Genomic DNA, 13,722 nt, shown 5'->3' with positions numbered 1-13,722 from the left:
GGCTCAGAAGTCAAATTTGACTTTCACTGGCCCATATAATGTGTCAGCAGAAGTGACTCACTCCTAAACAAAAGCTGTAAGAAACAGTGTATAGTTTAACATGTTCTGTGCTCCCTACAGCTAACATTATAGAAGCATATTTCAAACTGAAGCCTTCATCATCCTAAATCCTTGAGTGATGGCCATGAGAAGAGCCTAACTCACGATGACATGTAATACAGGGACAATTAAATGTTACTGTTTTAAAACACTAAGATTTTGAAATTATGATCACAGCAGCTAATTGCAGTATAAATAACAGATGATAAAAGGACAGCCAAAAGGAAAATCCCATCTTAGAAGGTAATCAATGAGACATAAGGGCTATCACAATGCCCTTATGTACTAATTTTTATTTCTCAGAGTAATTCATTAGTCCTCACACTTGATTTAACAGTCTTACAGTTACAGAAAAGGTAAATAGATGTACTTAACAGAGTTTCTAACAAAGATACCTTGGTTGGGAAAGAATGAGACAGTCCATCAATGACAAGAAACTGTCTCCCTCATCATCATTCTTAAATACTGTTGTTTGTGCTATATTTTTTTTTTACTCCTTAGTTAGCTCTACTCTGCCCCTAAATGACTGGTTGTATATTTGTGTTAGGCTGAAGACACAACACCTCAGTGGTTTATTAGAAATAAACAGAAAATATAAAAAGTAACCAGGACCAAACTTTATGAGGGAAGAATTTTTTATTCTTTAAATGTTAACAGTAAAAGTTGCCGCTGCCAAATGCCAAGTTACTATTTGATATGCTTAAACGCAACATGTGTGCTGGAAAATGGCAACTACTGAGAACCAAGGCCAGAAGTAGAATCCAGGTCAGAATGAGCCCACTGGACCAGCCTTTTCACCAAGAACATTGGATTGCCCCATCTTTATTCTGGCCTTTGTCCCTCTCATTAGTTCTGACAAACCATGAAAGAGGATGGTAACTGCTTCAATCCCAATGGAGCTGAAGTGAATTACATGAAAGAAACACTTACCAAGGGTTGTCCAGCTGTAACCTCTTTTTTTTTTTTATGGGGTGAGGAAATGTAAACAAAATCTTTCACAATTCTTCTTTTAGAAATGTCTTAAGTATCATTTCCAAAGCATAGAAACAAACTAGTATCATCATAAATAAGCACATTAAAGTTTGTCCACCATCTTTCGCTCTAAAATTTTTGACTATTTGTAAATCAAATCCAATTTTGAACTATGAAGATTATGCACTTTGAAAGCATAAACTGTAAATACTGAGAGCAATCTCACAAAGCTGTAGAAGGGCCCAACCTGATGAGCCCAGCAACAGCTCAAGCGGACTACTCTGAGAAGGGCTCTTTCAACAGGATATACAAACTCTGCAATGAGATGTTACATTGAACTTTGTGTTCCTTTTTTGTTCATAGGGAATCCTTAGTAAATGGTTGCTGGGGGGGGGGGGGGGGGGAACACCCGGGGGGTTCAGTGGGTCAAGCATCTGCATTCAGCCTGGTCCCTGATTCCAGGGTCCTGAGATTGAGCCCAGCATCCAGTTCCCTGCTGAGCGGGGAGTCTGCTTTCCCTCTCCCCACACCCCTCCCCTGCTCATGCTCTCTCTCTCTCTCTCTCAAATAAATAAGATCTAAACAGTTGATGGATTAAATGCAGGTAGTAAGGGACAATGCCAAGACATGAACTTAAGATTTTTTTCCAAATTCCAAATGAATCCTGTTTCATTACCCCCAATACTGCGTCTGGCCAATACTTAACTAGCCATTTTCTACTACTTGAAAATTTGATCATGCATGTTCTGTTACCACGGACGTTTTTGTGCTGGAGTCACTTGGCTAAAAGGGCAGAAACCATTAAGTCATCATGTGCTTATCTCATAAATCTAACTACTATAACTAATATAACAACTATTGTAATCTTAAAAACTATACTTTGAAGTTGAGCACACGACTAAAATTGTCCTAGCGACTTAATTGTCCTAAACCAATTTATTGCAGCAAAAGAAAGCTAACAGCACCTAAGTCGACCCCTAGAAGTCTGGCTTTCCTGGCCTTCCTCCCTCTTCCCCTCTGCGGGAGGGCAAGGCCGAACGCAGACAAATGTTGCTGACAAATGTTGACTCATCAACGTTGGCCCACGGAGGTGGGAAATAAAGCGGCCAAGATACACTTCCTGCTCCCCAGGAGGGGAACTATTAACAAGGGAAGAACAAAAACTGCCTGAAAGGATCCAGTTGGATGTAAAAGTCACAATATTTGCAATGAAATACATGAAAGTCGTACAGGCGCGATCACACACGCCGGGCGTTAAGCACAGGGAAAGCTCAAGGGCACCCCCTCCCCCCGCCCCCGGGCATCCCCCCTCCCCCGGGGCATCCCCCCCCCCCCAGGCCCTAGCGGGGAGCCACAGCGCGGGCCAACGGCGCAACACCGCGGATTCGAAAGCAAGGGAGGGGGAGGAGGAAAGTTTATTCAGAGCTGCCACGTCTAGTCCGGGGGCCAGAGCCGTCACACCCGCACTCCCGCAGCCCCTGAACCCAGCTCACGGAGCCGACCCGGCGCAACCTCAAACCGGGGCTACCCTGCAAGGTCCGGCGGTGGGCCCGGGCGGGGCCGGCGGGGGGCGGGGCCGGCGGGGGCGGGGCCGGCGGGGGCGGGGCCGGCGGGGCGGGGCCGGCGAGGGGCGGGGCCGGCGAGGGGCGGGGCCGGCGAGGGGCGGGGCCGGCGAGGGGCGGGGCCGGCGAGGGGCGGGGCCGGCGGGGGCGGGGCCGGCGAGGGGCGGGGCCGGCGAGGGGCGGGGCCGGCGAGGGGCGGGGCCGGCGAGGGGCGGGGCCGGCGAGGGGCGGGGCCTGCGCGCGCGGAGCCCGCGCCTGGAAACGCAGCCAGCCTTTCCCTTGGTGAAGGAAGGGGGGATGGGGAGGAGCACCCCGAGGTGGCGTCGGGCCGTACCTGCGCTGGAAGTCCGGGGCGAAGGGTTTCAGGTACGGGTCGATCTCCAGAAGCCGGGCCAGCTCCGGCACGTCCGCCAGGGCTGCCGCCAGCGCCTCCTCGGAGCAGTCGGCCCGAGCCGCCGGAGCCGCCATCTTCTGCCGCAGCCCGCGTAGCCGAGCCCGAGCGCGTCGATGGGAGCCCGAGCGGGCCCCCGAGCTCTCGCTGGAGGGAAGGCGGCGGAGGCGGCGGAGGCGGAGCCGGAGGACGCCGAGGGAGCTCCGGCGGCCCTGGGCCCTTTATAGCCGGAGAGAACGGCCGTCGGCCCCCTCCCCCCGCCTCCTGCGCGGCGGGCGGAGCGGGACCCGGGGTGATCCCCGGACGCACGTCCCGAGGCGGGCGGGGCGGGGCGGGGCGGCGGGCGGCGGCGGGCCCCTGCGGCCGCGGAGCTCGGCCCTGCCCTCCCCCGGCCCCTCCCGCGCGCGGCGCTGGGCCCAGGTGGGTGTGTGGTTTCCTGGCCGGGACCTCCTCCGAGTTCGGAGACCCGGGCCGCTGTCGGGGAGCAACACCCTGGAACGTGTGCCCCGTTCCCTAACCGGAGCCCCTGCGGGCTTTCCTGTCGTCGCAGGGATCAGCCAAAAGAGTTAGGATGCTGGAAAGGTCCCACGGAAACTGGGATGTTCCGGCACGATTCAGTGTTGCCAACGCAGAGAGTTGAAGCCGTGGCGAGAACTCTGACCACCATTCCCCAGACCTCAGAGAGAAACGAAAGGGGGAAAAAAAAGCAAAACACCTTTTTGCCTTTGTTTATAATTGTAAGAAACGTTTTTCAACGATTAAACTGAAGTATCCTTGGTAAGACAGATGGTATACGGACGATCATTAAACATTAAATGGGGGGATCCGTGGGTGGCGCAGCGGTTCGGCGCCTGCCTTTGGCCCAGGGCGCGATCCTGGAGACCCGGGATCGAGTCCCACGTCGGGCTCCCGGTGCATGGAGCCTGCTTCTCCCTCTGCCTGTGTCTCTGCCTCTCTCTCTCTCTGTGACTATCATAAATAAAAATTAAAATAATAAACATCAAATTGGGTTTCAACTGCACCACTTACTAATGCAGTGCTCCCGCAGGAAATCCCTCTTCCTCTTGGCTTAAGAAGAGAGGCCCCTCTGCAAACTTCCCCGATTGGAACTTACTTAGTTCTTTGATTTCTGCTGCTAGCTCAACAATTCTTTTTTGGAAAATACAGAATCGTATGTACGTGGAGAGAATTGGACCCACCCACCCAGGAGTCTCCAAATTGCTTTGAACCTAGGAACTGGACTCAAGCCTCTTTCCCCGTTAAGACTTGGGTGTGGAGAATCCTAGGGGCTGTGGAAAAGAAAGAGCATTGATTAAAATTGGCCTTGAATTTTAAGACCTTGAAAACACTTTTTGTGAAAGGGTTTATAAAGGACTTGATGAGAAATACCTAGCAACAGAGGACCTCAAGTGAAAGAGTGGAGGACTTGAACAACTTTCAGGAAGACGAGTCTATTTTCCATGTACATAACAACATGCAAATGTCAGTAAAATGTAAAACAACATTGACACTCAGAAACAGGTTACCCAATAAAACCACAAATCTGTATCTCCAATCCTCAACTTTTCTCACAAATCCAGATTCACTATGTGCCAGCTGTAATCTCCCCCTCTAGCTGGCTAGTAGACCTAAACCAACTATCTCCAAAATACATCCTAAATCAGTCTTATGTGTGCTGTCACTCATGCAAGTAGTCTCTCATTTGGACTAACATACCTAACTGGTTTCTTTTTTACATTCTCATCTCTAACCCTCTGTCGGGTGTTTTTTCAAACTAATGTGCATATGAATCACCTGATGATGTCATTAGAAGTGCTTCCTCCAATTTAGTTCTGGGTGGTACCTCAGATTCTGCAATTTAAACAAGCTCAGAGGCAATGCTGCTGTTGCAGGGTAGGGGCACAGTTTGAACAGTTAGGATCTCCACAAGGAATAAATCATACAACTTAGATGACATACTGGTTCACCCAGAGTTAAACTTCTTACCATTCCCTAACAATGCTTGTATAATCTAGTCCCCAACTATCTTTCCACCACTTTTCTCTACTTCTTCTCTTCTTATCTGGCTTTACCATTCTTTAAGAATACTGACTTTCTTGGGACTCACGGAGCAGTTTGTAGCCTTGGAGACTTTTTACTTGCCCTTCTCTATTGGGAATTGTCTTCATGACTCAGCTCTCCATGGCTGGTTTCTTCCCAGCATTCCTTGAGATCTCCACATAAATGTCAACTCATCTAGAGAAGCCTCTGCTTTTACTACTTAAATAAGATTCTTCAGTATCTATTACAGCATGTTCTCTCCTATGCAACAATTAACAAGATTGAGGTGTTTATTTTTTCTCTCTCTTTTATTCTTTTATGTACTGATCTCCCCCTTTAGAATGTAAACTCCAAGAGAGCTAGGACCTATTCTCTGTTACTCACTATTGAGAAGTACTTAATGAAGTCCTATGTGACAGCCAGTTCAGTTTCCTAGGTACTGGGATTAAATGGTAAGACAAGCCTCAGTTGTTACAAAGCTCATATAGAGGGTGGGAGGGGAGAGAATGTCAAATAACATATAAGAAATGCTTCTCAAAACCCACAAATGCCCAGTTGTAAATAAATGCAATAGTAATAAATGTAGCTTAATTAAAATTAAGCTAATATGCCTGCTTAGTTCTGGTGATAAAGGAAGGCTTCTCAGAACTGACATTTAAACTGAAGTGTAATGACAAGGAACAAACCATAAGAGGAAGAGCATTGCAAGTAAAGAGTTTGTGCAATGGGAATGAGTTGAGTTGATTTAGTCACAGAAAAAGAATTTTTGTGTACCTGCTAGATAGTGAGAAGGAGAATACCAGGAAGTACGGAAGTACGATGTGAGCTAGGCAGCTGTTTGATCATATAGGACCTCTAATTTTAGTTTTATACGATGCTGTTGAAGAGTTTGGGCAGAAAACTGATTTAATTTTATTTACATTTAAAAAAAGGTTTTCTTTATGGAAAATGGATTATAGGCTTACAAAAATGAGAGCAAAGAGACTATTAGGATGACACTACAATGCCTAATTGGATATGTATTCCTTTAAATGCCTCTATAAAGGGATGCCTGGGTGGCTCAGCAGTTGAGCACCTGCCTTTGGCTCAGGACGTGATCCCGGGGTCCTGGGATCGAGTCCCGCATTAGACTCCCCACAGGGAGTCTGCTTCTCCCTCTGCCTACATCTCTGCCCCTCTCTCTGTCTCTCATGAATAAATAAATAAAAACTTTAAAAAATAAATAAATTCGTCTATAAAAATGTGCTAAAACTGGATGAGGTAAAGTTTACACAATTCTATAAGATTACCAAAAGTCATTGAATTACACATTTAAAACAGGTGAATTTCATAGTGTAAAGTATACTCTATGAAGCTAGTTTAAAATTTTCTCTTATGTAAGACTGTAAGACTCTCCTTACAGTGTATATAATGGCTACCAGGTTTTGATATCCCGGTCTTCAAATGATAACCATTTATTTTTGGATTAAATTCAGCAGAGGCAATAGTCAGCTAAAGTTCCTCTCTACACCTACCTGCCACACTTCTCAGAGGACCTGGGAGGAACAGATTGTCATTTTATCCTCAGACTTGTTCACCCCCTAACCTCTCTCTAGATGGCCAAGTGGTGGGTGTTCAATGTGATGGTAATTGTCACCACCTGGAAGTCAATGTGAGGCAAACAACTTTTTTCAGAGTACTTAATACTTTTTAGATGATAATGATTTTCAATTACTTTGGTCACAAGTTGGAGGAGAATCAGTGACCTAAAGGTGAAAGGCTCTAACTTTTGTGACAAATCCTCTGAACTTTTTGTCCTCTCCATTAAAACTTAAACAATTTTCTTTGGTCTCAGACCTACCCAAGCAAAATGGCAGTTTTTATTTAACTCAGAGTTACAGACTTCCTTTATGCCTTTATGTCATCTCTAGTGATTATTTTTTATGTATGAAATTTTCAGTATTCTTCAACTGTTCCTTATTTTACAAACATTTTAGGCATAAAACCTTGTAAATGGACTTATAATGGATTTATTCTGAAAGAAGACTGTAGTGCTTCTTTACAATAATAGCTAATAATAATAACACACTGCTTTCCACAGTCTAGGCACTGTTTTAACCATTGTATGATGGGATGTCTGTGCGTGTAAAATCCTTAGTTAACCCTACATTTGTCAAATGTACTTAAAGATGAAGAAAATTGCTTAATATAGCTAGGAAGAGGCAGTCAGGATTTGAATCCAGATACATCTTTTACAGTCTATGATTTTAAGAACTATTTTATCCTGCCTCTCAGAAAGATGAATATGAAGACAAATAAGTAAAAGGTTTTTTTTTTTTTTTAAGACTTCAAGACAAGAACTGAACAAAATTTAAAACACCACATATCTATGAACTTGACCTGAGTGAAACCCAGGTCCCCAGCAAACTTAACTGGTCCACAACAAAAGAGCCAGGAAGTAGATGGAAAATAAAAAGACTTTTTACAAGTAAAATTTAAGTCACGGGACACCTGGATGGCTCAGTGGTTGAGCATCTGCCTTCAGCTCAGAGCATGATCCTGGGGTCCTGGGATCAAGTTCTGCATCGGGCTCCCCATGGGGACCCTGCTTCTCCCTCTATGTCTCTGCCTCTCTCTGTGTGTCTCTCATGAGTAAATAAAGTCTTTTGGGGAAAAAAAAAAAATGTTTAAGTCACAAAGCCCATGGATTAAAACCTCATGCAACTACCATCACCTATTCTGGTGGCTTGAGTGGTGACTCCCCAAAAGATATGCCCATGTCGTAATCCCCAGAATCTGTAAATGTTAGCTTATTTGGAAAAAGGTGCTTTGCAGATATAATTAAGTTAAGGATCTTGAGATGAGGAGATCATCCTGGATTATCTAGATTAGCTGGTTCCTAAATCCAATGACATTGTCCTTAGAAGAGACATGCAGAACAAACAGACACAAGAGGAGGAAATAAAGTGACTGTGAAGAGATTGGAGTGATACAGACACAAGTCAAAGAATGTCAATAAGCACCAGAAACTGGAAGAGGCAAAGAATTAATTCTCCCTAGAGTCTCCAGAGGAAATGTGGCTCTGCTGACACGTTGATTTCAGATGACTGATCTCCAAAACTATTAGTGAATAGTTTTTTGTTATTTAAAACACACAGAACTGCTGTAGGACACTAGTTGGCATATCTGGATACCACCTATTTAACAAAAATAATTTGAGGTGGCTAATAACAATACTTGGGGGTGCCTGGGTGGCTCATTCAGGTAAGTGTCTGCCTTCCACTCAGGTCATGATTCCAGGGTCCTGGGATGGCTCCCCACATCAGGCCCCTTGCTCAGCGGGGAGTCTGCTTCTCCAGCTCCCTCTGCCCCTTCTCTCATGTTCTCTTTCTCTCTCTCTCTCTCTCTCAAATAAATAAATAAAATCTTTTTAAAATACATGAAATAAGTAAAACAATACATGACAAAAGCAAATAACAAAACAAAATCTTAGAGAAAGTCTAGGGCATTTGAGTTCAGACCTTAGTTCTCTGGTTCCCAGGAGCAAAAGCTAAAAAGACAGTTTAAATTTTTATACTTCTATAAGCTTTAAATTGTCCCTTCTAGGGATCTCTGGGTGGCTCAGTGGTTGAGCATCTGCCTTCGGTTCAGGGTGTGATCCTAGATCCTCGGGATCAAATCCCATATCGGACTCCCTGCATGGAGCCTGCTTCTCCCTCTGCCTATGTCTCTGCCTCTCTCTCTCTCTCTCTCTATATATATATATATATGTATAGATAGATAGATATTTAGATATTTAAGTAAATAAATAAAGCAGCATTGACAATAGCCAAATTATCTAAAGAGCCCAAACATCAATCAGCTGATGAATGGATAAAAAAGAGATGGTGTGTGTGTGTATACACACATATATATGTATGTGTATATATATATATATATTTATACATATATAATGGAATATTAGCTATCAAAAATAATGAAATCTTGCCATTTGCAATAACATAGATGGAACTAGAAGACATTATGCTAAGCAAAAGATGTCAGAGAAAGATACCACATGATTTTATTCATTTGTGGAATTTAAGAAATAAAACTGATGAACATAAGGGAGGGGGAGGAAAATAAAAACAGAGAGTGAGGCAAACCATAAGAGACTCTTAACTATAGGGAACAAACTGAGGTTGCTGGAGGGGTGGTGGCAGGGAGATGAGTTAAATGGGATGGCTATTAAGGAGTGTGCTTTTTGTATTGAGCACTGGGTGTTACATGTAAGTGATGAATCAAAGTTCTATTACTGAAACTACTACTACACCATATGTTAATTAACTGAAATTTTAAAAACTTGAATAAGAAGAAAAATGGCTCAGTAAGTGGTAAGTATTGAGAAGCGTTTTGAACCATGTACTCGGAAGCCAATTTTATATAAACACAAGGAACTTTCCAAATAGTTTCTTCTTGTGGATAGCAGTGTGACAAGGCAAGGACACAGACTTAAGAGCCAGGCTGCCTGAGTTTGTATCTCAACTCTGCTACTCACTATGTGATCATGGGAAGTCCATCTCTTTGTGCCTCAGTTTCCATTTTTTATAAAGTAGGAATGATAATAGTACCTGCTTTCATATTGAGAGGATTAAATGACTTAATACGTGTAAGATATTTAAAACTGTATGTAACATATAATAATGATTTAATAAATGGTAACATTTATATTTCTGTAAAGGCAATACTAAGGAAAGAAGAGAAATATCTTCCATATAGGATGCTTTTCAATAACTTGGATTAGTACAAAAGTAAGAAAGTGTTAAGATTTGAGGATTGTTAACACATCTCCAGGTGGAAAAAAAAAATATGTCAGTGAAACCTGACTTAGAATGTGATGGGCACTAACACTGAGCTGAGGTCTTCTAAAGGAATCCTCTAACCAGTGACCAATATGGTCCATAGATCAATGCTGGTAAACAAATGCTTGGGACCACTTCACAAACAGAAAAATGCAGAAATTGAGAAAAAATGAAAAAATACAATATCAATTTGAAAAATATAAAATATAACCAATTCAAAATTGGATCTTGTGTTTGGTATTTTAAATTTTGTATTTCTTTGGAAAAATATTTTAATTTTATTTTAAGAAGCTATCAATCCATTACTATTCATAGGGGGAAAAGAAAAAAAAAAGCTTTTCTTTGATAAGCTTGGTGCTAGATAGAACCAGAACTATTCTCAGAAAATTATTTATCTGTGCAAATGTCCCAATGAGTACATACTAGATGCTCCCAAATCCTCATAAAACAAAACAAAAATGGAATAGGAATTAGAGCAACTTCAAACATTTTAATGAAATTACACTTTTATTTCACATGTTCAAAGTAAAAGCTAAATTATTCAAGTAGTGCCAATCTATTCAAATTGTAAGATAACCATGCCAAGTTACCTACAGACAAAAGACAAATTATAAACTATTACAAAATTGACTAGAATAGGACCCTGTTTATATTTTTCAGGTAGAAACATCTCTAGAGTTGCATAGTTTGAGCCAACTGACAGTGAAGAAATAGACAATGGATGACTCAAAGACTATAAAAAATGACTAAAGCAAAATATCTGGGTGTCTTAATCATGCACCCAACCATACTGTATTATTCTGCAGTACATGAAGTTCTAACACTTATATAATTTTTCATATATTTGGACTTTGGATACAACTGAATTCTAGCTTCAGCTCTATCATTTATAAACCATATGACCTTGGACAAGTCACTTTCAGAACCTCAGTTTCATTTTCTATAATATATAGTAAAGCACGTCATTGGGAAGATGTGACATTAAAATATTATATCAAGACCATGACAAGAAGGGTAGCAGACCAAAGCAACTCAATTAATTTAGAGGGGAGGAGGCAGAGTTGTGCTATTGTGGCTGTATCTAATAAAAGTCACGGCAGGTAGTCTTCCCCAAGTCTGCCTTCACTCTTGTAGAACTTGGTACAATGCTGTACAGAACTTGGTACAATGCTGTAATTGGTCCACTTAAAAGGTAAAGAGCTCTGATATTGTAGTGAGTTATAATCTGATGGATTATAATGCTTTAGAGTACCGTTCTGTAAAAATTAATGACAACTTCAAGATGAACTTTTGCAACATTACATTTCTAAATTCCATATTGCCCATATTATGTTTTTTACTCAAGATAATTCTTTTTGAAACCACGTTATTGAAGAAAAAGAAGCTAAACGAAATTAAATTCAGAAAATATTGTTTTGACTGGCTACGTTAAGGGTAAAAACAAAATGAACTGTACATAAACACTATATTCTAGTTGGTAAATTTATTTTTCACAGTAGTGTGGACCAGGAATTCTAAGGCTCCTCTGCATGCATACCACAATTGGTTGAGCAAATAAGTAAATAAGTTGTGGATAACTTGAGCCAGATTTCATGCCATCAGAGATAGAAGTTACAAATGAGTGATAGAATAAACACTGCAGTTCTGAATTTAGAGTCAGAGGTAGTGATATGAGCTCACCTACCCCCCTATACACACCTACAAAGAGATAAATGTGTGTATATGCATTTTATAATACGTATATTTCTTAGCTCTGCCTGCTGAGAGGACATGGAAGCAGTGACATCACAGTAACAACAAACATACCCAGCACTGAGATCTTAGTTTCTGAACACCATTCTCCAACAAAAAGAACCAGAGCTCCTTAAAAAAATGGTGATTCTAGGGCTTGGTAGAGAAAATGTAAGATAACCTGGAGCATTTTAAGAGTGCCAGAAAGAGAGTGTTAAGAAGGAGAAGAAGAAGAAAAGGAGGGGGAGGAGATAGAAACAACAGGGGGATAAGTCAGAAGGACAGAGGAACCAACCAGAAAGAGTCCCAGATAGAGAAGGAATCATTTGAGCAACAAAATAAATAATAGTAGTATTGGACTCTTAGTAGTACACACATACCTCATTTTATTGTACTTCACAGATACTGCATTCTTGCAAATTGAAAGTCTGTGGCAACCCTGCATCAAGCAAATTTATTGGTGACATTTTTTCCAATAGCATTTGCTCACTTCATGTCTCTGTGTCACATTTGGGTAATTCTCATAATAATTCAATTTTTTTCTTATTATATTTGTTATAGTGATCTGTGTGATCAGTGATCTTTGATTTACTATTGTAATTTGGGGTGTCATGAACCACACTCATATAAAATGGTGAACTTAATAGGTAAGTGTATATGTTCTGACTTCTCTACTGACTGGCCATTCTCTCTCTCTCTCTCTCTCTCGCCTCCCCTCCCCCATTTCTTGAGACCCAACCATACTGAAATCAGGACAATAAATGACTCTACAATGGCCTCTAAGGAGTCAAGTGAAAGTAAGAGTCACATGTCTCTCACTTTAAATCAAAAGCTAGAAGTGATTAAGGATTGTGATGAAGGCATATCAAAAGCTGAACTAGGCCAAACACAAGGTTTCTTGTGCCAAATAGCCAGTTTATGAATGCAAAGGAAAAGTTCTTGAAGGAAATGTAAAGTGATACCTCTGTGAACACACAAATAATAAAGCAAAACAAACAGCTTTATTGCTGATTTGGAGAATGCTTTAGTCATCTGGATAGAAGATCAAGCCAGCCAGTGTTCCCTTAAGCTGAAGCCTAATCAAGAGCAAGTCCCTAACTTTCTTTAAATTTATAAAGGCTGAGAGAGCAGAAGCTGCAGAAGGAAAGTTTGAAGATACCTAAGGCAGTTTCCTGAACTTTAAGGAAAGGAGCTTTTTCCTTAACATTAAAGTACAAGGTAAAGCACCAAATACTAATGTAGAAACTGCAGCACATCATCCGGGAGTCCTAGCTGGAGTAATCAATGAAGATGGCTACTCTAAACAATAGATTTTTAGTGTAGGTAGAATAGCCTTCTATTGGAAGGAGATGCAATCTAGGTCTTTTGTAGTTAGAGAGGAGAAGTAAATGCCTGGCTTCAAAGGCTGACTCTTGTTAGGGTGCTAATGCAGCTGATGACTTGAAATTGAAGCCAATGCTCATTTACCATTCTGAAAATCCTAGGATTCTTAAGGATTATACTAAGTCTACTCTGACTGTGACCTATAAATGGAAAACCAAGGTTTGGATGACAACACATCTCTTTACAATATGGTTTACCAAATATTTTAAGACTAGTGTTGAGACCAACTGCTCAGAAAAAGAAAAAAAAAAGATTTCTTTCAAAACATTACTCATTAACAATGTGCCTAGTCAGCTAAGAGCTCTGATGGAGATGTACAAGGAGATTAATGCCTGTCAATTTAACATCCAATCTGCAACTATAAGAAATACTTTAAAAAAAAAGATTTAATTTAATTTATTTATTTAAGAGAGAGAGAGTGAGCAAGCACAAGCAGGGGGAGGGGGAGAGGGAGCAACAGACTTTCTACCCAATGCAAGTCACTATCTCAGGACTCTGGGATCACAACCTGAGCTGAAGGCAGAAGCTTAACTGACTGAGCCACCCATGTGCCCCAAGAGTGCATTTTTACAAGGCTATAGCTGCCAGAGATAGTGATTCTTCTAATGGATCTGGGAATAGTCAATTGGAAACTTTCTGGAAAGGATTCACCATTCTAGATGCCATTAAGAACATTTGTGACTCAGTGGAAGAGGTCAAAATATCAATTTTAGAAGTTAATTCC

At 41.7% G+C, this 13,722-nt stretch overlaps 1 protein-coding gene and 1 long non-coding RNA gene across 3 annotated transcripts in view; one reads left to right on the top strand and one right to left on the bottom strand.

Moving 5' to 3' along the window:
* Window positions 1-3,343, bottom strand: part of GBE1 (1,4-alpha-glucan branching enzyme 1) — a 268,030-nt gene extending 264,687 nt beyond the window's left edge. Inside the window, 1 exon segment of the mRNA XM_025449943.3 lies at window positions 2,968-3,343. Coding sequence (XP_025305728.2) covers window positions 2,968-3,101 — 134 coding nt within the window. The 5' untranslated portion in view covers window positions 3,102-3,343.
* Window positions 2,383-13,722, top strand: part of LOC112661561 (uncharacterized) — a 90,551-nt gene continuing 79,211 nt past the window's right edge. For both annotated transcript variants that reach the window (XR_003137790.3, XR_007407688.1), the window contains exon 1: window positions 2,383-2,607. This is a non-coding gene — a long non-coding RNA (uncharacterized LOC112661561). The remainder of the gene's footprint in view (window positions 2,608-13,722) is intronic.

This window comes from Canis lupus, chromosome 31 (assembly GCF_003254725.2).
Source record: "Canis lupus dingo isolate Sandy chromosome 31, ASM325472v2, whole genome shotgun sequence".
Taxonomy (NCBI): domain Eukaryota; kingdom Metazoa; phylum Chordata; class Mammalia; order Carnivora; family Canidae; genus Canis; species Canis lupus.
This window is presented reverse-complemented; position numbering and strand designations above follow the sequence as displayed.